We start from the raw sequence: 24639 nt of genomic DNA, 5'->3' as shown, positions 1-24639 counted from the left end.
CACCAAAAGAAAGCTCTGTTTGTGGGAAAAAAAGGACGTCAATTTTGTTTGGATACGGCGTTGCATGACCGCGCAATTGTCAGTTAAAGTCGCACAGTGCCGAATCACAAAAAGTGGCCTGGACGTAAGACAGCAAAATCCTCCGGTGGTAAAGTGTTTAACAAAATGTAACATAAATGAGTAGAAAAAATATCAAAATGAAATCAATTTTTGATGTGACCACCCTTTGCCTTCAAAACAACATTAATTCTTCTAGGTACACTTGCACATAGTTTTTGAAACAACTCGGCAGGTAGGTTGCTGCAAATATCTTGGAGAACTAACCATAGGTGTTCTGTGGATGCAATCCCAGACAAACTCAATGATGTTGAGATCAAGGCTCTGTGGGGGCTAAACCATCACTTTTTAGGACTCCTTGTACTTCTTTATGCTGAAGATAGTTCTTATTGACATTTGGGGTAATTGTCCTGCTGCAGAATACATTTGGGGACAATCACACACCTCCCTGTTGATATGGTATGATGGATAAGTATCTGCCTTTATTTCTCAGCATTGAGGACACCACTGATTTTGACCAAATCTTCAACTCCATTTGCAGAAATGCAGTCCTGAACTTGCAAGGAACCTCCATCATGCTTCACTGTTCCTGCAATGTTGCTCATTATTGTACCGCTCTCCAGCCCGAACAATTTGCCTCCTCCTACAGTCAAACAATTCAAAGTTTGACTTCTGGCCAGACTTCTCTAAACAGAAGATGGGTGTACATAGGTCCCACTGGTTTTCGCCATTTCTGTGCTGATGGCACTGCCGAACATCATCCGATGTCAAAGGGAAGTAAGCATGATATGTCTTTTATCTGCTGCATTAAGTTTCCTTGGCCGGCCACTGTGTCTACAGTCCTCAATGTTTCCTTGTACTTCTTCAAAAGATCTTGAACAGCACATCTTGAAATCCCAAGTCTGCTTTGAAATTTTGGCCTGGGACAGATGCAATATAACAACCTTATGTCTTGCTGCTGTACTCAGTCTTACATGGTGTATGACTCGTGACATAAAATTGTCTTCCACATCCTCTTCTTAGTAGCAGAGTTTGGCTGTTCCTTACCCAGTTTTAATCCTCCTACATAGCTGTTTCTGTTTCAGTTAATGACTGTATTTCAACATACATAGGAATTGGATTTTCAATAGTACTTGCTTGTTATAATTGGTTAATCATACACCTGACTCTAATCCTTGACTTTGTGCAAGTGTACAAAGTGCGCAAGTGTAAGAACTGATGCTGGTTTGTAGGCCAAAAGGTAGTTACCCCAAATATTGATTTGAATTAGATATTTCCTCCGTTTGCTCACTTTGAATTTTGTAAATTGATAAAAAAAAATAAACCAATACAAAGTTTATTTTGCAAGCATTCCTACTTTATAGCATTTATTAACACCTGCCTAAAACATTTGTACAGATAATATTAATATATACCGGTATATATATATATATATATATATATATATATATATATATATACACAGTGCATCCAGAAAGTATTCACAGCGCTTCACTTTTTCCACATTTTGTTATGTTACAGCCTTATTTCAAAATAGATTAAATTCATTATTTTCCTCAAAATTCTACAAACAATACCCCATAATGGTAATGTGAAAGACGTTTGTTTGAAATCTTTGAAAATGTATTAAAAATAAAAAACAAAATAAATCTCATGTACATAAGCATTCACAGCATTTGCTCAATAATTTGTTGAAGCACCTTTGGCACCAGTTACAGCCTCAAGTCTTTTTGAGTATGATGCTACAAGCTTGGCACACCTATTTTTGGGCAGCTTCTCCCATTCTTCTTTGCAGGACCTCTCAAGCTCCATCAGGTTGGATGGGGAGCATTGGGGCACAGCCATTTTCAGATCTCTCTAGAGATGTTCAATTGGGTTCAAGTCTGGGCTCTGGATGGGCCACTCAAGGAGATTCACAAAGTTGTCCTGTAGCCACTCCTTATCTTGGCTGTGTGCTTAGGGTCATTGTCCTGTTTGGAAATAATCCTTCGCCCCAGTCTGCGGTCCAGAGCACTCTGGAGCAGGCTTTCCTCAAGGATGTCTCTGTACATTGCTGCATTCATTTTCCCTCGACCCTGACTAGTCTCCCAGTTCCTGCCACTGAAAAACATCCCCAAAGCATGATGCTGCGACCACCATGATTCATTGTAGGGATAATATTGGCCAGGCAATGAGCAATGCCTGGTTTCGTCCAGACAAGATGCTTGTTATTCAGGCCAAAGAGTTCAATCTTTGTTTCATTAGATCAGAGAATTTTGCTTCCCATGGTCTGAGAGTCTTTCAGGTGCCTTTTGGCAAACCCCAGGTGGACTGTGATATGTATTTTACTGAGGAGTAGCTTCCGTCTGGCCACTCTACCATACAGGCCTAGTTAGTGGAGTGCTGCAGATATGGGTTTTCTTCTGAAAGGTTCTCCTCTCTCCACAGAGAAATGCTGGAGCTCTATCAGGGTGACCATTGGGTTCTTGGTCACCTTCCTGACTAAGGCCCTTCTCCTTAGATAGCTCAGTTTGGCTAGGCGGTCCACTTTAGGAAGAGTCCTGGTGGTTCCAATCTTCTTTCATTTTCCGAAGATGGAGGCCACTGTGCTCATTAGGACCTTAAATGCTGCAGAATTGTTTCTGTACCTTTCCCCAGATCTGTGCGTCAATACAATCCTGTCTCGGAAGTCTGCAGGCAATTCCTTGGACTTCATGGCTTGGTTTGTGTTCTGACATGCACTGTTAACTGCGGGACCTTATATAGACAGGCCTTTCCAAATCATGCCCAATCAACTGAATTTACCACAGGTGGACTCCAATCAAATTGTAAAAACATCTTAAAGATGATAGGTGGAAACAGGATGCACATAAAGCTCAATTTTGAGTGTCGTGGCAAAGGCTGTGAACACTAATGTTCATATGATTTTTTTGTTTTAAATTTTTTATAAATTTGCAAATATATCAAACAAACTTCTTTCATGTTGTCATTATGGGGTATTGTTTGTTGAATTTTGAGGAAAATAATCAATGTAATCCATTTTGGAATAAGGTGGGAAGACAATGTAATGGAGCAGCACGAAATGCCAGCACAATGCTTGGATGTATAGGGAGAGGTATAAGCAGTAGAAAGAGAGAAGTGCTTATGCCGCTGTACAGAACACTGGTGAGACCTCACTTGGAGTATTGTGTGCAGTACTGGAGGCCATATCTCCAGAAGGATATAGATACTCTAGAGAGAGTTCAGAGAAGAGCTACTAAACTAGTACATGGATTGCAGGAAAAAACTTACCAGGAAAGGTTAAAGGACCTTAACATGTATAGCTTGGAAGAAAGAAGAGACAGAGGGGATATGATAGAAACTTTTAAATACATAAAGGGAATCAACTCGGTAAAGGAGGAGAGCATATTTAAAAGAAGAAAAACTACCACAAGAGGACACAGTTTTAAATTAGAGGGGCAAAGGTTTAAAAGTAATATGAGGAAGTATTACTTCACTGAGAGAGTAGTGGATGCATGGAATAACCTTCCTGCAGAAGTGGTAGCTGCAAATACAGTGAAGGAGTTTAAGCATGCATGGGATAGGCATAAGGCTATCCTTCATATAAGATAGGGCCAGGGACTATTCATAGGATTCAGATATATTGGGCAGACTAGATGGGCCAAATGGTTCTTATCTGCCGACACATTCTATGTTTCTATGTTTCTATGCTGTAACATAACAAAATGTGGAAAAAGTGAAGTGATGTGAATACTTTCCGGATGCACTGTATAAATTAAATCCAACTCATACAATTAATTCCAAATAAAATGACCTAGTGCCTGATATAAGATAATAAAAAACTATAACAACCAATACAGATATAACCTAAAATATAAATTAACTATATTTATCAAAAATCTAAAATGGCTATTATAGTGGATGTTCAGCCAAAACATTATTCGTTCAATTGAGACTGCCATTGCTGATGTTTCAGTCTTTTAATGCTGGTTGCCTGGGTGTTATGCTGAACTTCTAGCTTCAATAGTATAAGGCAGTGGCCAAAAACAAACACACAGATAATACTATTGATTACCGAATTGGAATTCTGAATTCCCTGATCTGTATTGATGTTCAGGATCTAGGACTTAGAAGGTTTTGAACCATGAGGATCAGTACTTGCAGTAGGATGTCTGTAATGGCAGATCCCACATTTTCCTCAGTAAACATGTACTGAGGATAGTGCTAGCAGTTTAGCAAAAGTGAACTGGGCACCGTTGACACAAGTAAGTCCAGATTTATACTGGCACAGTCTAATTTAATGGGTAAAAGCCCAAGCCCAAAAGGTAGAATCCCAAGTCTCCTCCAGCCTCAAACACTAAATGAAGGGCCCATTTTGGTGGCTTTTGACAAAATGCCTTGAAACACGTTATCTGATTGGAGAGAGAGCCCCCCTGGTCCCTCCCCCTTCTCTGACATTTGCCGCTGGAGTGGTGGCGTCATCTCCCTTGGCCTGCCGCATTATTGTCTCCATTCTGTGAGCGGCCATCTTCCTGGTGAGCTCCAGCCTTACTACACACCACACTGAAGTGGGCCTTCCCAAGGGACACCAACAGCTGGTCCTAGCAAGCCTTCATCTGCTTTCCAGCTGGTATGTGAACATTGAGCCTGTTTCAATCACAAGTGCTGGGCCCTTCATTTAGTGTTTGAGGCTGGAGGGGACTTGGGCTTTTACCTTTTAAATTAGATTGTGTCATTCACACATGACTGTGTTTTTATCCAGACTGTGCGCTTTATCTATGGCCATATATTAAATGTTACTTCATGGTTTATATGGAAGCAAATCATTGGAAGAAATTTGGTGGACTTTAAAGGCACAGATAAGGGTAAGGTAAAAAACGTTTTTATTGATTGACGAATAAAAACAATCAATCAATCGTCAATCAATAAAAAAGTTTTTTACCTTACCCTTATCTGTGCCTTTAAAGTCCACCAAATTTCTTCCAATGATTTGATACAATTATTAAGGATGTGGCACACTTTCCCTTAATTTCGTTGCGCCCATACTGTGCTGCTGTATTGGTTGCGCAATTTGCTCATTTAGTTATATGGAAGCAAGTTTTATTTGTTTATTCATCATCCTCCATTTTATCTACTTGTTTCTCACTGATACTCTGACTTTACCCGTGTGCAGCATATAGCCTTTGTGTTGCTGTTTTGGATATCTCCATTCCTCCAGTGGATTGCATGCAGCACGGGACCTGGGATGCATGTTACTACTACATATAACTGCTAGTCCATTCTATGGTTGAGTGCCTTGGGTCTGTTTGGTGCATTTGTATAGTGTGTGGAGAGTTGACCTAGAAAGAGGTAATGCTAAAATAGGAAGTAGCAGAGTGATCTTACTGGCTGGCAGAGGCTTGTGTAGCAAAATAATCAACGGCCAAAATTACAAATCTTTGGCAGGATAAACAGTAAACCTATGTCAATCATGTAATTTGTTGTTTCCCTGGTGTTCTATTTTGAACAATTTTTTTGGTTTGGGAAATATGTATCGATTGTTGATTTGTAGTGTTACATGTATATAAACTGCCCGATATTAGTCTGCTTTCTATTAAGACTTATATTTCCTTTTTTCTAGGTGTTGGTGTCACTATGGTCCTCATCACAACTTTAGTTTGCATTTACTATAATGTTATCATTGCCTATAGCTTGTATTATTTGTTTGCCTCCTTTCAAAGTGTGTTGCCTTGGTCCGATTGTTTCAGCTGGGCAGATGAAAAGTGCAGTAAGACCACACGAGGTATGGATTTGAAATACTGCTTATACACAAAAAAATATTGCATTTACAATCTTGAAATTGTGTTTTTTTTTTAAAGGTGTGGCCTATGCAATTTAAGCTGTTGTCTTTCTTTTTTTTTTTTCATTATAGAGGTATCTATTAAAGAGGTTGTAAACCCAATTTTTTTTTTCAACCTGAAAAAGAAACCCATAATGAGCTAGTATGCATCACATACTAGCTCATTATGAAATACTTACCTTAGAATGAGCCCCTCGCCGTGCCGCCCGCTTACCTCTATGATGGGCGACATGTTCAGTCGCCCATCTTCCGGGATCGCGGCATCCGGCCATCTGATTGGCCAGAGCTGTGGTGACGTCACTCCCGCGCACGCGCGCGGGAGCCGACGGTCACTGCACGGGGCTCTGAAGAAACGGCACCAGCGGCCGTTTCTTCAGAGCGCATGCGCCAGTGATGTCACTGGCTGCATGTAAGTTAAATATCTCCTAAACGGTACATGTTTAGGAGATATTTACAGTACCTATAGGTAAGCCTTATCATAGACTTACCTATAGGTACAACTTGCAGAGGAGGGTTTACTTCCTCTTTAAGTCTTAGAGAATATTGCATTTACAACTTGGGTTTTTATAAAAATAAAACATTTTAGGGGCTAAGATGGGTGTTTTTTTTTTTAGTTTGGCTCGCATTAAGTAGTTTGGAAAGATGTGAAAGTGTTTGTTTCTTTAACTGGATCTCATTGAGAAGTATATACATGTGATCACTGCTAAAATTGCTTTGCCATTGGGAAATGGATTGAATCCAATTCTGCTGAGTTCAAGCTGTTTTGTTTTCTGTACAAGTCAGTGTGAATGTAAAAAAATCCAGAAAAATCCAGAAAATCCTGACAGTGACTATGGGCCGGATTTAAAGAAACTGCAGCTTCAAACATCTATGACGTGTTTCAGTTTCGCCGCGTTCAAATCAATTAACTGGCGCTGCGGCGAATTGGCGAGTAAAACAGCAATAATGAATTCCGCCGTCAGCGGGATTCACTTACGATCGCGGCTTCGCCAATTCGCAAACTTATGTCTTCCTGCTTATAGCAGTTTCACATAGCGATGTGGGCTAGTGGATTAGTGCACACATCACATGTCTGTAATTCATCTCCCTCTGCTGTAGGTTCGAGGCTTACCATCTCCACCTACTTTTTTTATTTTCTTTTTTTGTTTATATTGCTAAAATGGAACGGATTACATCATATATATTGCTAAATAATGTTACACTCAGAAGCGCTTGCAAGCTTACACCATTTTAAGTGTTTTTTTGATCTTGTCTGTGTGTCGAATCGATCTTATGAAGGAAAGTACCAAAGGCAAGTGACCAAACCCCTACCCTACTTCAGGGCAAGATGAAACCTCACAATTTTACCATGGTCTTCTTCCCACATTCCATACAATGTTTAGTTCTTTAGCTATATGTGCTTTTTAGCCTTAACACACTCCATTTTTTCCACCATACAGCTTTATTCTGCACAATAGCTAAGTGCTTTGCAACTTCACTGCAGTTCACAACGTCATGGGTTCAAATCACATCACTACACTTGGGATCTCTTTTCACTCTCATTTTTTTAAACAGTTTTTTTAAACTATCTTGAATTTGGGGGGGGAGGGGGGTGTCCTACCCAAATTTCAAGCACATCAATGGAAACAACACAATTTTGATTTTATGAGTGTGGTCCTAGTTTTATCGAGATGCAATTCTTTACATATTTACCATGGTTCTTACAATTTCTTGACCAATAAACATAGGTGTCTGATATTGGACTCTCTCCATATTTCAACAACACAGGCCCTCATAGTCCAACACTACATTTGCCTCACACCTCAACACAACACTGTCACATCCCTACTCTACATTACAACCCCTCACATCACCAGTACAAGCAGCATGCAAAGTGCAAAACTCCGGCCTTGGCAGCTTAATGGGCCATACACTAACAATTTGTCTAGACTTTTTCCTGTAGACTTAACCAAACCATATAATAGAAGCTCAAACCTCAACACTTTCAATTTGGATGCAATCAGGCAGGCCCTTGCACTACATAGAAAATGTCAATCGGAAGGATAAAGTCTTCTCTAAATCTTACAGTGTGGATGGCCCTTTTGTCTGTAGGCACCCACACAAAACAAAAAAACACATGTTCAATTCTAATGTATTTATTTATTTGAGAATGACAGCAGAAGGAGGGATGCAGCAAAAGAATATTGTCACTCTCCAGTCCGTGTGCCTTTACAGCGCCAGACCACGATCTTTGCTCCATGGCTACGGGATTCTGATGTCTTCCACAACTTCCGGCAGAGTTCAGAATCCATTCTGCACCTCTACCAGCTCATAGGGGACAGGCATGGCAAGGTTGCTGGGCAGCTTCCAAGCCACTTTCGAAGTTCCAGGGTGTTCATGTTGGTCATTGGCCATGTGCCTTACCAAATATCCACTGACCACAAAAGAAAATGAGTGGAGTCCATCAAGGTGGGTTTCTACCACCTACACCCGCAAGCAGTACCACTCCTGGAAAAATAAAACAAAGGATAAGACATTTCATTATGAAAATCACATCTTAATGCCTGTTTGCTTCATTCTGAACTTCATTTAATTTCGACATCACGAGTGAAATAACACATTTTATGCCAACTTACACAAACCAGAAATCATTAATGTAAACATTTGAATACACACCTGTGACGCCAGACAGCCCATCACCACAGGCTTCCCATGGTACGTGCCATGATTCCAAGATGTTGATGTTCTGGAAAATTACAACACCATAAGATACCAAGCAGCCGTTCATGTTATCAATAACTACACAGGTGGCATAGACACAAATAAACACCTGCCAGCTCTTCTCAGCCCTTTACACTATTCACAATACCAACATGTTTATGGTTAGAGGTGCATGTTTTTGCTCAAGTAACACAATTTTACCAATGTTGACTACACTTTATCTACAATGGCAAGTGTCATTGGCAGATGATAATCACCCTCTGTCTCCCTGTGAGTGGCACCTCTGCTAACTAGCTAATTAATACACATGCCCTATCTTGACCGGTTACAGTACTTACATGTAAAGTGGCTAGCAACCAGGGTATTCCGGGTGGCCATACCGGCAGCGGTGCTCCGCCGCCTGGGGGCCGCCGGCTGACGGACCTCTGGCTCCCTCTCCTCCGTCAGCTCCCAAGAATCATCCCGGGCAACGCACATGTTGTGCAACACGCAGCACGCCAGGATGATCTTGGAAGCCTTTGTAGGAGAGTACAGGAGTTCACCCCCAGGCCGGGCCAAGCAGAGAAACCGGGACTTGAGAAGACCTATGGTCAACTCAATGATACTCCGGCTTCTCCGCAAGGCCCTGTTGTAATTCCTCTCTGCTGGGCCCTGGGGGTACCTGATTGGAGCCATCAGCCACGTCAGCTGCGGGTAACCAGCATCCCCTGAAAAATAAGAAAAATATACATTAGTTATTCATATCATGTGACTTTAGATGACTCCTCAAAATGGGAGACAATTAGGCATTTTACTAAACAACCTGCTCGTCTGTTTGCAAAAAATCATATGAAACATCTCAACTCTGTCTAACTGCCTAAATCACTAATACAAATGGGAAAAAGGACACACAAAGTGGTGGGTTTCTCTTGCAAGTTACAACTTGGCCCCTATTCTGTTCCTATTACATTAGCCTAGGTCTTACTTCTGGAATATATCTGCAACTAGAGTGAGGAAACCAATATTGACTCACTTATGCAAAGTACTTTGGGGATATGGCAATACCATTGGAATCATTTGTAGGTTTTCTTTGGGTGGCTAGAGGACACCATTTACACATTGGTTAACCACCTTCATTGGACTCAAAGACAACTTTGCAAATCTTTCTTTTGTGAGCTGCTAAGCTGCTGATCTGGTTGTGTGTGAACAGCCTGACAACTAATAACACATCCATTTTAGGTAGGCTTTGCTTAAATCAGGGTGTACACCGATGTAGCTTATTCCTATGTCTATGTAATCTTACAGTTTATGTTGTTAAGACAAAATACTTTACCAATAAGCCACCCTTCGGGCATTTGTCCACTTTCAAACACCTCGTACAGAGTACTTGTTCTTAACATACTGGAATCATGGCACGACCCTGGGTGACCAGTGTTGACACTCATGATGCGCTGTTTGGCGTCACACACTAATTGGACGTTCACAGAGTGGTACTGCTTGCGGTTCCGGTATTCACTTTCGTGGCTCCTTGGGGGCCTAATGGCTATGTGGGTGCCATCGATTGCCCCTAGGATTTGCGGCATGTGTGCCCGCCGGTAGAAACCCAACTTGACTTCATTCCACTCATTTTCATTCTGTGGCCAGTGGATAAAATTGGGCACTATATCCACTATGGCATTAATGACCAACATGAACACCCTTGAAACTGTGGGCTGGCTAATGCCCATGATACTTCCCGAAGTGGCTTGGAAGCTGCCACGCCCTAAAATATACAAAGTGGCCAGCAATCTGGCCATGCCGGGCACCGCATGGCCGCGCTGTGTGTCCGGGTCAATTTTCTCTGCTATGAGCTGGTAGAGGTGTAGAATAGTTCCTCGCTCGAGCCGGAACTTCCTCCTGACATCAGAATCCCGCAGCTTGTCCAAATAGATCCTTGGAGCAAAAATGCGTGGCTGGCGAGGTAAGGGCACACGGACTGGAGGTGCTGCTGCTGAAGGTGCTGCTGCTGCTGCTGCTGCAGCTTCCCCACCTTCTGCTGCCTCCTGTGCCAGGGCCTCCTCAAACAAGGCACCAATAAATGCCAGCATTGCACCATCTAATGCGTCTGGGATATCGTCCTCCATTTTGAACGCGCAAATTCGCGAATGCGCAGATATATATAGAAACGGCCGCTAATTATCACACCTGTGAGCCAGCTATAAAAGGAGCACATGGCCAATATGGCTGCTGGATGTTATAGATCGATGTTTCTTATGTGCTAGCAAGACCCTGTGACCCACAACCTACATTATCTGGAGGTAAGACAATTGTATCTCTCTCTCCCAAAAAAAAGGAAGGAGACAATTTGTACTTATCTTGGGTGTGCTTAAGTTGTCTATGGTGAATCCCCTCCAACCCACAATAGCTTGGGAACCCCTCAAGTGTCTTTTAATCATTGGCAGTTGGCCCCATGTGCATGTGGTTTGGACATGTGTTTTCTCATGTTTGTTAAAGGTGTGCAGTCTAGATTTGGCATCTAAACCTGCCCCCTTACCTTCCCAGCTTCCAAAGACACCATTTTTGCTTTCCTGATAACTGTAATTTATTATGTGCACGTATGTAGGTCATGCGATTTCTCATGTATGTTTAATGTTTGCAGCCTCCTTTTGCCTATAAAGGATTACACCACCACCACCACCACCACCACTGTGTTTGTGCCATTAGGTAAGTGTTTGGAGGGCCTCGTGTGATTTGTACCCCTATGCGTTTTCTTATGTGTTTTTTTTTTACATTTCTTTGCAGCCTCTTCTGCTCTTTGCCACCACCACCACCACCACCACCACTGTGTTTGTGCCATTAGGTAAGTGTTTGGAGGGCCTCGTGTGATTTGTACCCCTATGAGTTTTCTTATGTGTTTTTTTTTTACATTTCTTTGCAGCCTCTTCTGCTCTTTGCCACCACCACCACCACCACCACCACTGTGTTTGTGCCATTAGGTAAGTGTTTGGAGGGCCTCGTGTGATTTGTACCCCTATGCGTTTTCTTATGTGTTTTTTTTTTACATTTCTTTGCAGCCTCTTCTGCTCTTTGCCACCACCACCACCACCACCACCACTGTGTTTGTGCCATTAGGTAAGTGTTTGGAGGGCCTCGTGTGATTTGTACCCCTATGCGTTTTCTTATGTGTTTTTTTTTTACATTTCTTTGCAGCCTCTTCTGCTCTTTGCCACCACCACCACCACCACCACCACTGTGTTTGTGCCATTAGGTAAGTGTTTGGAGGGCCTCGTGTGATTTGTACCCCTATGAGTTTTCTTATGTGTTTTTTTTTTACATTTCTTTGCAGCCTCTTCTGCTCTTTGCCACCACCACCACCACCACCACCACCACCACCACCACCACCACCACTGTGTTTGTGCCATTAGGTAAGTGTTTGGAGGGCCTCGTGTGATTTGTACCCCTATGCGTTTTCTTATGTGTTTTTTTTTTACATTTCTTTGCAGCCTCTTCTGCTCTTTGCCACCACCACCACCACCACCACCACTGTGTTTGTGCCATTAGGTAAGTGTTTGGAGGGCCTCGTGTGATTTGTACCCCTATGCGTTTTCTTATGTGTTTTTTTTTTACATTTCTTTGCAGCCTCTTCTGCTCTTTGCCACCACCACCACCACCACCACCACTGTGTTTGTGCCATTAGGTAAGTGTTTGGAGGGCCTCGTGTGATTTGTACCCCTATGAGTTTTCTTATGTGTTTTTTTTTTACATTTCTTTGCAGCCTCTTCTGCTCTTTGCCACCACCACCACCACCACCACCACCACCACCACCACCACCACCACTGTGTTTGTGCCATTAGGTAAGTGTTTGGAGGGCCTCGTGTGATTTGTACCCCTATGCGTTTTCTTATGTGTTTTTTTTTTACATTTCTTTGCAGCCTCTTCTGCTCTTTGCCACCACCACCACCACCACCACCACTGTGTTTGTGCCATTAGGTAAGTGTTTGGAGGGCCTCGTGTGATTTGTACCCCTATGAGTTTTCTTATGTGTTTTTTTTTTACATTTCTTTGCAGCCTCTTCTGCTCTTTGCCACCACCACCACCACCACCACCACCACCACCACCACCACCACCACTGTGTTTGTGCCATTAGGTAAGTGTTTGGAGGGCCTCGTGTGATTTGTACCCCTATGCGTTTTCTTATGTGTTTTTTTTTTACATTTCTTTGCAGCCTCTTCTGCTCTTTGCCACCACCACCACCACCACCACCACTGTGTTTGTGCCATTAGGTAAGTGTTTGGAGGGCCTCGTGTGATTTGTACCCCTATGAGTTTTCTTATGTGTTTTTTTTTTTACATTTCTTTGCAGCCTCTTCTGCTCTTTGCCACCACCACCACCACCACCACCACCGTGTTTGTGCCATTAGGTAAGTGTTTGGAGGGCCTCGTGTGATTTGTACCCATATGCGTTTTCTTATGTGTTTTTTTTTTTTCCTTTTCTTTGCAGCCTCTTCTGCTCTTTGCCCACTACTACCACCACCACCACGACCAAGTCTGTTTGTGCCATTAGGTAAGTGTGTTCTGTAACTGTTCACTAATTATACTGTATATGAAGAGCAATCTGCAAATCCTGTTTTTTCTGTTTTCTCTTTTGTCATTTCAGATTTAGGAGTTTGGGGCTCTTTGCTGCTGCTGGACAGCCAGATTCTCTGCCCACCTCGTGCTCCCATGGCCCCACCCACTGGAAGGATGAGAAGGGCCAGGGGGGCCAGGGGGGCCAGGGGGGCCAGGGGGGCCAGGGGGGGCAGGGGGGGCAGGGTGGGCAGATCGTCTGGCTCTGGTGTGAGGGAGGCTCCAGCTGTATCCATGAGGGAGTCCACCATCCCCATCCCGGAGGAGGAAGCCGGGGGAGGTGTTAACACACCAAGTGGACAAGCTGGCTCTTCTGACAGTAGTCCTGGAGCGGGTCCGTCCACCAGAGTCAGCTTGTCCACATTAACCCGGCTTCCCCGTTTCACCCACAATCAGTGCTGTGCCCTGGTCCACGCCTATATGGCCAGATATCAGGCGATACATGGGACCAGGGCCGCGTCTTACTCAGTAACAGAGAAGAACAGATTGTGGGATGAAATCCGGGATGCTGTAAATGCACTGGGTGAAGCACCTCGCCACCGTGACAGTGTGCGGAAGAAGGTCAACGACATCTGTGGGTCCGTTCGGAAGAAGCTAATTGCATGGGCTGCGGAGGGTCTTTATGACCGTCAAGGTCGGCTGGATGAACGTGCACGAAGTTCTCTCTGGGATTATCAATTACCTTTCTTGAACATCATAGGACCCGATACCATCTTTCCCAGAGAGGACTTAGATTCGGATGCTTTGCACCGAGGTAGGATATTATCTTGGATGTCAATTGTGTGAGTTGTTTGGAAAAGATTAACTACTATCCTATGTGTGACATTAAGAGAATGTGATACTTGCCCTTCCAATTGTCCTTTTTTTGTTTTCCCCAACCTGCAATTTGTTCATCTGTAGCACGGATCTCAGCCCCTCCACAGCCCATGCAGCTTGGCGAACCAGACGGACTCACAGGTGTTGACATCAGTGCTGACCCTCCTCCTGGTAGGTCCAATATCATACTGTGCCAAACAATGTAGATGTTTTTTTTTGGCCAAGATAGCTCATATTGCTATGTCCTTTACAGAAGATCCGCAGCAGGGAACACACCCAGTGCAGCTAGGCCTGGAGGAAGGTGTTGGTATGTCTAGTCAAATAATGTTTTTTTGAATCTTATTAACCCCATTAACACACATGTTTTTTCTTAGGAAAGAGTGTTGCCTTTTAGATGTTTACCCTGCAAAACACAGTTGACAGCATTAATGGGTGCCGTCATTAGTAGGCAGACCAAGCCTTCTTAACCTTTGGGAGGGTTTAGCAAGTGTCCTATGAGCCCAGGAAAGCACTTTTGAATGTTTGGCCTCAATGCTTCATTCATGAAGCTAGGAGGGCAATCTGGCCATAATCATTACTGACTAAGGTTATGTACTAAACATGTTTTTTTTTTTTTTTTTTAAAAGAACATCAGGCCCCTCTTGACGTTGCAGCTGGAGTTGGATCAGGAGCTGGCGACGATTCTGCATCCAGTGCTGTGGTATGTGATATAAGGGAACAAGGTGCACATGTAACATTTCAATGGTAGCATTGATTTTGGACTAGATGTGGCTTACATTGTGTGTGTTAAATTAGTGCTATGACATTCTGACGATGCACCAGCACAACAAGAGTTCTATCTTGAACATCAGGGAATTATGTTATAATTTGGTGTGCCACTAATGTTCCAAAAACATCCAGGATCTTTAAAGTCCGGCCCGTCTTTGATTTTCCAGGTCCAAATTCATGGGTATCGTTTGGTTGGGTTGTCCTCTAGCCGATTGATGGCAAGATTTTAGACAACATACGTAGATGTATAAAGTCATTGGTGTAGTAACAGATTTACCAAAAGCATAAACAACCTACCACACCAGGGTTAATTGGGAACACCTTCATGTTGAATCTTTTTTGCCTTTGTCATATTAGTCCTACCAATATAATATGTACCCATTATCAGAAGTGTTGCTAGCTTGGATAATCTTACAATGAACAAGTACTCATTAGAAGCACATCAAACTTTTCAACGTTCTACTTGGGGTGTTAAGTTGTCAAACTAATCTGAAATATTTAGTCATGATGTTTGATAATGATTTGGTCTATTTCTTCTGCTTTCAGGTAGCCTTAGATGCAGAGGGATTGTCACCTACCCAACTTCGTCCATCTATGCTGGATGTAGCCGAGAGGCTGCTTGATGAGTATCAGGTCCAAAATGAGTTAAGGAGGCGTACTCAGCAATCTACTGAGGCAGTACGTCTGCTCGGGCTCATACAGGAATCTGTAGCAACAATGGTACAGGTTCACCAGGATATGTTACAGGTTCAACAGGATATGCGTAACAGCTTGGTAAGTTTAGCAGACCAGCATCAACGGGATCGGCAAAGTGTTGACACTCAGGTGCTGGCCACACGCCAATGCCTGTTTGGATCTGAAGATGCCCCATTGGCAGAGCCCTCCCAAACATCTCACTCACCTGCCACTGCAGGTTGTGGTAGTGGGAGGGTAATGCCAGTGTTGGCCACTTGTCAGGCAGCTGGGGATGGGACAATTCCTCCTGTAGCCACTCCTAGCACTTCACACTCCGTTCGGACTCCCACACCCCTCAATGAGCAATCCTCCTGCACAACCTCAATGCGCACTGGTTCCACAGTACCCCTTCCACCTGACTACATTCCCTCCACACCTTTATCACTTCACTCCTCCCCAGGCCGTTCTTCTTTTTTGTCACCAATGCGACATGTCGTTTGCCCCCGCACCGTGGACCACAACAACCAATCAACCACCACTCCCCACACATCTTCACAACCCTTGCACCACCAGCAGCATCAAATAGCCTTGGAGCAGCAACGATCCCATCTCATGGTAATGGCACACGTTACCCAAATTCTTAGGCTGAGCACAGAGCAGATGGGACTATTGGCACAAGATCTTCAGTCTGGGACATTTCCAGGGTTCAACACCCTGCATCAGCAGCAGCCTCAGACACAAGATCTGATTCTAATGGGCCACTTTACCAGAACTCTAAGGCTAACCCCAGAGCAGATGGGACTATTGGCCCACCATTTGATGGCAGGAACCTTTCCATTGCTCACCACACTGCTTCAGTCACCACCACCACCACCAACTTAATTTCTTTTTTTTTTTTTTTTTTGGTTTTGTTAATGATTGTTACATTGGCCAATTTGTGGGGCCATTTTTTTTTTAAATTTGAGGGTGGCACAATATGATTTCTTATAGTGCTTTTTTTGGGGATGAAATAAAATTTTATGCAAAATGATTAGTTTGTGTTTGCTCTTTGGTTTTTTAGGAGTGTTGGTGGCCAAGTAATGGCCCTGGTTAATGTAGGCATTTATACACACGTGCTTCTCGATCTCCAAACATATGATTTCATGTAAATTTAGATAACTCAATGTTCACATAACGACCCAAGAAAAGGTCTCCCTTCAAATGTAGCTTCAAAACAAGTCTCAAGGCTAACATAAACCAAAGCCAACATACTAACAATTACAGACCACACCACTCAAGTAAACAAATACAACACAAAAGACATTCGATGTGTACACCAAAAAGAAAACTTGGGTAATAAAATAAATGTTTTAATAACACATGTGGGTGTCTACCAACTGTAGCGTACAAAAAATATATTACAATATATAATAGAATGAACTAAATTGCCAATGTAACATTTGTGTTGCAAAGAGCAACATACTTAAATTTAATTTAGATAAACATTTTAAACATTTTTTATGTTTTGACATCATTTTTTGGAAGGTTTTCACAAAAACAATTCATTTTTGTAAACATTTGTGGTTTTGTCCGTTGCCATAAAAACAACAAGGCTTTTTTGTAAACATTTTTGGTTTTGTCGGTTGCCATAAAAACAACAAGGCTTTTTTGTAAACATTTGTGGTTTTGTCCGTTGCCATAAAAACAACAAGGCTTTTTTGTAAACATTTGTGGTTTTGTCCGTTGCCATAAAAACAACAAGGCTTTTTTGTAAACATTTTTGGTTTTGTCGGTTGCCATAAAAACAACAAGGCTTTTTTGTAAACATTTGTGGTTTTGTCGGTTGCCATAAAAACAACAAGGCTTTTTTGTAAACATTTGTGGTTTTGTCCGTTGCCATAAAAACAACAAGGCTTTTTTGTAAACATTTTTGGTTTTGTCGGTTGCCATAAAAACAACAAGGCTTTTTTGTAAACATTTGTGGTTTTGTCCGTTGCCATAAAAACAACAAGGCTTTTTTGTAAACATTTGTGGTTTTGTCCGTTGCCATAAAAACAACAAGGCTTTTTTGTAAACATTTTTGGTTTTGTCGGTTGCCATAAAAACAACAAGGCTTTTTTGTAAACATTTTTGGTTTTGTCGGTTGCCATAAAAACAACAAGGCTTTTTTGTAAACATTTTTGGTTTAGTTTGTTACCAAAAACAACAAGGCTTTTTTGTAAACATTTTTGGTTTTGTCCGTTGCCATAAAAACAACAAGGCTTTTTTGTAAACATTTTTGGTTTTGTCGGTTGCCATAAAAACAACAAGGCTTTTTTGTAAACATTTTTGGTTTAGTTTGTTACCAAAAACAACAAGGCTTTTTTGTAAACATTTTTGGTTTTGTCCGTTGCCATAAAAACAACAAGGCTTTTTTGTAAACATTTTTGGTTTTGTCGGTTGCCATAAAAACAACAAGGCTTTTTTGTAAACATTTTTGGTTTAGTTTGTTACCATAAAAACAACAAGGCTTATTTGTAAACATTTGTGGTTTTGTCCGTTGCCATAAAAACAACAAGGCTTTTTTGTAAACATTTTTGGTTTTGTCGGTTGCCATAAAAACAACAAGGCTTTTTTGTAAACATTTGTGGTTTTGTCGGTTGCCATAAAAACAACAAGGCTTTTTTGTAAACATTTGTGGTTTTGTCCGTTGCCATAAAAACAACAAGGCTTATTTGTAAACATTTGTGGTTTTGTCCGTTGCCATAAAAACAACAAGGCTTTTTTGTAAACATTTTTGGTTTTGTCCGTTGCCATAAAAACAACAAGGCTTTTTTGTAAACATTTTTTTTTTGGTTGCCAAAAACAAGGCTTTTTTTTTTTTTTTTTGGTTTTTTTGGTTCCCAAAAAAAGGGTTTTTTATAAATTTTTATATTTTTTTTGGTTGCCAAAAACAAGGCTTTTTTTGTTTTTTTTTTTTTTTGGGTCCCCAAAAAAAGGGTTTTTTATAAATTTTTATATTTTTTTTGGTTGCCAAAAACAAGGCTTTTTTTTTTTTTTTTTTTTTTGGGTCCCCAAAAAAAGGGTTTTTTTTATAAATTTTTATATTTTTTTTGGTTGCCAAAAACAAGGCTTTTTTTGTTTTTTTTTTTTTTTTGGGTCCCCAAAAAAAGGGTTTTTTATAAATTTTTATATTTTTTTTGGTTGCCAAAAACAAGGCTTTTTTTTTTTTTTTTTTTTTTTGGGTCCCAAAAAAAGGTTTTTTTTTTAAACTGTTTTTGATTTTTTTGTTAGATTTTTGTTTATAATGGGCAACAATTACAAATGTGACATTTCTTTGTGTTGCAACGTGCAACATAAGTAAACAAACCACAAAAAAAAAATACTAGGATCTTTTTAAAGGTGTGACATTCCTAACGAATGGCTCCTTAGGGTCTGGATCCACGCCACAAAGGTGTTCCAAATATAGAATTCGGTCTCCGCACCACCTCATATAATCCAGGAGGACCTCGTAGGTGAGGTGGGTGTGCCCTGGGTAGAAAAAAACATGACAATTAGTTTTAGGCAAAATGATCCAAACAAGGATTGTAATTAATGTGCCTCAACAAATATGCTTAGGAGTCTATTGGTTGGCTTTTATCAACACTCTGAAGCAAATATGCTAAATTGCTGTTGTAAACCTTAAACTCAAACTTTCACAGCAAATTGTTCAAAAGGTTACATAAGATGGCTTGGAATGTTAGTAGCAGTTCCACCAAAGCTAAGTAAAATGCTTTTCTGCATGTAAACACAAGCAATCATTTTGAAGAATGTAAGGTGTTTTGGGTTCAATTGGTCAACACGATACATGTGCACACATTTATCTCTATCACCATTGGAATCTGTGGAGCGTTCTCTCTCACTCTTACTGTCTATAGATTGAACCTGACACATAGTAGAGACTCACCCTTAGGAATTTTGAGGGCCAGTTCTGGACGGAGCAGATGTGTCTGCTCCCCTGATCTCCTTTCCGCCATCCCAGCTGTGTTAAGAGAGAAGAAAAAGTTTATCAACAAATGGACTCACGCTAACTGTAGGTTACGCAGTCATGAAAACGCTCTAACACCCACTCATTACCCCTCCACATTTCCCTGAAAGTTTTATTTAGACATTGATATGGTGGTGATGCAGATTTGTACAGTGCAAGCGTCATTCTTCTGGGTGAAGCTTGTAGCGTTAAGGATACGTACTCCCTGCTTTTGTGCTGATTGTGTTTTTCTGATGTTTTTGGTGCCTCAGCCCTGCCTGTTCTAAGTGTTGGAAACATATCATTTTGGGAGGGCTGCGGAAAACTAATCAGGTTAGACTTACACTCTCTAGGTTTTTGGGGACAAGAGAAATAACAATCCTCCTTTTTACATGGCCCCTGTACACACCTCTAGGCACCTCCCTCCTGTTGTTTGACCCCACAGCAGGCAGCTTGCTATGGAGGCACATGAGATGAAGCCAAGCACCCTGTGCCTGTTCAGGCACTAGGCTGTGAGCCAGCCTTGCCCCCCTCCCTTCCAATGGTCTCAATGATTAGGAGTGACAGCATCAGGAGGCAATATTGGCATGCTGTCACCTCAGTTAAGGAGGAGGGGGAGTCTGTTCCAGACAAGTATTAGTGCAAAAATTTGGACCGTAAAAAATGGTCCCAGTAAGTCTTAGGGGGAATATGCACACCTATCACTTGGAATACTAATGCATAGAATGCATTCACATAAAGAACCCGCTGCCTTTAGAACAACTTGAAGCCTGAGCGGGGACATACACAGTTAGCATTTCTCCACTTACTAAGTAGACACATTACTGGAAAAGCACACAACTTACCATCATCAGGTTTTTTTGGGGCCCCTGAAGTGGATGGCGTGGCTGGCTCTGGAGAAACTGCACAAAAAGAACACAAATTGTGAACTGGAATGTGGTACATTACCGAGGAAGAGTATTTATGAAAGATTGACAAACACACATTTTCAGTGTTGACTAAATCAGGACATGATTAAATTACAATGTCCCCTAAAAATTTACAAGTACAAAGCACACCATTTCCAATGTAGAGAAACTAACACCAGTTTAGAATAGGGTGGCTTGAGATAACTTACAAAAGATAACATGTCCTGTAAAGCTCCCCAAAACCACCTTTCAAACATGAAGGTTAAGCAAGAGTGTTTCATGACCAACCTTCCTGTCACATATAGCAAAACTACACTTGCTTTGACTCCAACTTAGATTATCCTAGATACACATCATCCTAGCACACACAATTCATGTGAGAATCTAATTTTAGGTACTTACAGACTAGTTCAGGGGAGCCTGGAGTGGGGGAGGATGGGGGAGACCCTACATGGGGGGATGGTGTCCCTTCATGGGGGGATGGCGTTGTATCTCCTAGAAACACAAAGACACAAATACAATCCTTGAACAAAAGCTATTTGATAAAGGCACACAGAAAGTAGTCTGGAAACATTGAAGGTAGTAGTTACAGTGGACTGGGTAAGCAGTGGCCCCTCTTCCCCAGTCCTCCACAACAAACATCCTCAATGTCAGCTGCTACAAAACCCCAATGTCAAAATATATATATTACAGCCCTTATATTTACCAGGACACATTGAACACACAAACACATGTAGAATACTTACTTCCCCTTTGAGGAGAGCCCAGGTCCTCATCCGAGTCGGACCAATTGGCCTCTTCTTGGCCAACAGTTTGTTCCTGGCCCGGATCCAGGCGACTCGGCCCTGCCTGAGGCTCCTCTCTTGCTGAAGTTACATCAACCACAAAAGAAAACAAAACAAACAATCATTCCTCCAAGTTCGACCTAATACACAACACACCAGCACATCCACATTACTTACAGGGGGCCTGAGAAGGCTGAGCCGCAACATCCTGATCACTGGTTTCTAAAATAAAAGAAAAACATTATATATTATTTATGGACACAAATAGGCAGTAACCTCTCATCATGCTAGCACCATACTCAATGCCCCTACAATTCAGAACATAGAAGTGCACTTACACCAATGAGATGCATTGACCATGTTTTAAAACAGGAGGGCACCATGCAAATTAAGCGGGCGCCTAAGGCCTCGCACCTACAGGGGCCTTGCGGCCAGTGGCGGAGCACCAACATTTCGAAGGGCGCAGTCAGGGAAATCTCCCAAGTAAAAGATTGCTTTCAATCCTCGGATCAAAAAGTTGCAGCAGTGTGCTGCAGTCCCTTCACTGCGTCTGCCAGGTGTCTGTTGTCCGCTGACACTTACTCCTCCTTCTCTGCCTGGGGATTGGCCGTCTGATCATGTTATCCTAAGATGTGGAGGAATCGGTAGGTGTGTACCTGCACCAGTAGGAAGTGACTGGCCGGTCAACTCACTCTGCTATCATCAGTTGTTGCTCTGGGAGGAGAGCTCCGCCCTGGACCCGGAACATACAGGTAACCAGGCCCAGACTTGATATTTTGCAGGCTGGTCATAGATTTGTTGTGTCCACTATGCAAAGTGGTTGAGTAGCCCCAGGGAAGTTGGAAGAGTCTGAAAATGGTTGGTGGAGGAGGAGGAGAAGAAGGCCCTGGGTGGCTGGGGGACAAGGAGAGGGCCCCTGGGGGTTTTCTAGAGGAGGAAAGATCCACAATGACGCCAGAGTCAATTGCCAAGGAAGAGAGTGGAGCTGAGCAAGTCCTGCCTATCTGACATGAAAGCCAAACATGGTGTAGATGGAGCCCTTTGCCCTACACAATGACAGCACCAGAGGTGGAAGGTGAGTGGTAGCGGGTCTTTGACATTATAGAGCATATGGACTCTGTCCATTATTGGTAGTTTTGTTTGGAGTTGTCCTTTAGATGTTTAACTGTGTTGTTTTTGACCCGAGCTGTGAGGGACTGAGGTATGACAGCCCACTATGCTGAGACTTATAGTGCCCTAGAATGTTGAGGACTGAGGAATCCTTAGTCCCTAACAGAGGGCACTACAAGTCTTAGCATAGCAGGCAGTATTTCCTCATTCCCCTACAGAGAGGATTACAAGTCCAAGCAGGTAGCCTTCTGCAGTGGGACTTGTTGTGCCCTTGACTGTGGTGGACTGAGGAAGGGAAGTGTAAGAGGGTCTCTGTAAGCTCAGATGTATGGGGGAGCTTTGGGGAACACAGAGTTCCCTTTTACACCAGAGTCCCCAGCTTCCCCCCTCAAATAATGGTTCCCAAACTCTCCTTATATCAGAGTCTTCACACTTCCCTCTTACAGTGTAGTAAGTCTGGAGACTCCGATGTAAAGGGGGCTCTGTAAAATGTGATTAGAGATTAGAAATTTCTAACATTTTTATTTTCTACTTACGATCCACAATTTTCAGCTGCTCAAATGGCTCGCTGCCTCTGACTGCATATTGGAGTGTGGCCGTCCTCCTCCTCCCCTTCTTCACCAAAAGCACAAGAGGGTGCCGTCCGTCCGCTTTGGCTAGAAGCAGAAGAAAAAAAAAAACATAAAAAATACGAATGTACATAGTAGTATTAAAGGTTGTGAAGAGACACTTGATGGAGGTAGGAAAGGTAGGAGCGAGAGGGAGGGGGGGGGGGGTGTTGGTATTAGTGTTGTTGCATAGCTAAACACATGTCCACCTACCCAAAAAATTGTAACCTATCTGGTCACATGTAATTTATATTTTTACTTACCGGAGATTTGCTCCACAGCCTTTAGCAGGAGCCTGGGTGAGCGCCTTTTGGCATCACTCCAGGCCCGCTGCAGATCCACTATCTCAGGCAGAAACTGAAATCTCCGCTGCAGCCTCATCCGGAGACGACACATCATCTTGTGCTTTTGGTGAAGATGCGTATAAACTTTATCATACCCCCAGAGGAGGAGGAGCTGTGGAAAGAGCAGTGTATGTTTGAGTCCAAGTATGTCCAAAATAGTACAGTCTTCAAATAACATGCTAGGTCGTCTTTGAGATATTGTAGAACAAAGAATTCCATTTCTGGTGATACATATACATCGATGTCCAAATCTACCTCCATGACATAGGTTGCCCCACACTGGTGATTTCCTCTACATGATATAGCCATTTTCTCAATTGGCCTTTCATGACACACCCAGGGCCGCCATCAGGGGGGACAGGCAGTCACTGTATTTACAACCTTATTGCTGTCCATTTAGCAGGGTGCAAGTAACTTTACACACATGTAGCATAGGTATCAACTTTTGTCACCATGTTAAAAGGACAGCAGTATGGGTAGCATTACAGTGACTGTTATTAGTCCAGGCTCACTAAACTAGCCAATGCTTGGAAAAGCAAGCCATGCAGATTGCTTTTCAGGTCCCTTTTAACACGAGCTGTCTGATTGGGTGTGGCTGTTAATTTTTGACGCAGACCTGATAAGCCCCTCAATTCTCCTTTATGGAGTGTTATATGTAAATGGGATTGCTTCATTTGAGATGCAGATTTAAACTGTGTATGGCCAGGCTGAAGGTACCCAAGTTGATTGGTCGATCACCTGGAGGACAACGTACAACCAGTCTGTCAGATTTTACACACACTTATCGCTAGCATCTCTTGTAGCCACTAGCAATAATCACTGTGTTTTCCTGGCAGGGGCAGCACCAGGAGAACACAATGGCTCCGCAGGAGGGTTTCCCCTGTCTGTGTTGATGGTGGAATCAAGGCAAAATGTTTTTCCTGCAAGCCACGGGACAAACAAAGATATTTTTTTAATGAATCCATGATTTTGCCAAAATGGAAAAAAAAGATGTTTGCTTTGTATATTCTTAAGTTTGCTACATAACTAGAACATGTAACAGTGTTATATCATTGCAGGAGATTTCCCTTCACTTCCTGTCTTGGTGTCACCAGGACAGGAAGTGAGGGAATCTCCCGTGGGGATACAGCCAGCAATTCTTTCCTTTTATATATACTATGGACATTATAAGGCAACAATTGCAAGCTATTTCCCCACAGTGATATTCCCCTCACTTCCTGTCTTGGTGACACTAAGACAGGAAGTGAGGGAAAATCTCATGCAATGATATCACCCTACTAGAAATTGTAGTTCCGTCTAAAAAGTATACATAAAGTAAGCACTTGGTTTCCAAAGTGGCAAAATTATGGAGGAGTTAAAACCCCATAGTGTGATCGGGTAATCTGACGGTGTGTTCCTACACTCCTCAATGTGTCTGTTCATTAAGCTGTGCTGAATTATCCTTGATTCACAATTCCTGCAAGAGTTGCACATGGTATGTGGGAGATGCAAATTTAAGGTGGC

The 24639-nt window shown here is 42.4% G+C and overlaps 1 protein-coding gene across 1 annotated transcript in view; it reads left to right on the top strand.

Annotated features, from left to right (window-relative positions):
• Positions 1–24639, top strand: part of LOC309560524 (uncharacterized protein) — a gene marked incomplete at its 3' end in the record, with an annotated part of 174787 nt that overhangs the window by 7257 nt on the left and 142891 nt on the right. Inside the window, exon 3 of the mRNA XM_082264155.1 lies at positions 5657–5818. Coding sequence (XP_082120281.1) covers positions 5657–5818 — 162 coding nt within the window. The remainder of the gene's footprint in view (positions 1–5656; positions 5819–24639) is intronic.

Source organism: Pelophylax lessonae (genome assembly GCF_965119305.1).
Source record: "Pelophylax lessonae genome assembly, chromosome: 7".
Lineage (NCBI taxonomy): Eukaryota > Metazoa > Chordata > Amphibia > Anura > Ranidae > Pelophylax > Pelophylax lessonae.
This window is presented reverse-complemented; position numbering and strand designations above follow the sequence as displayed.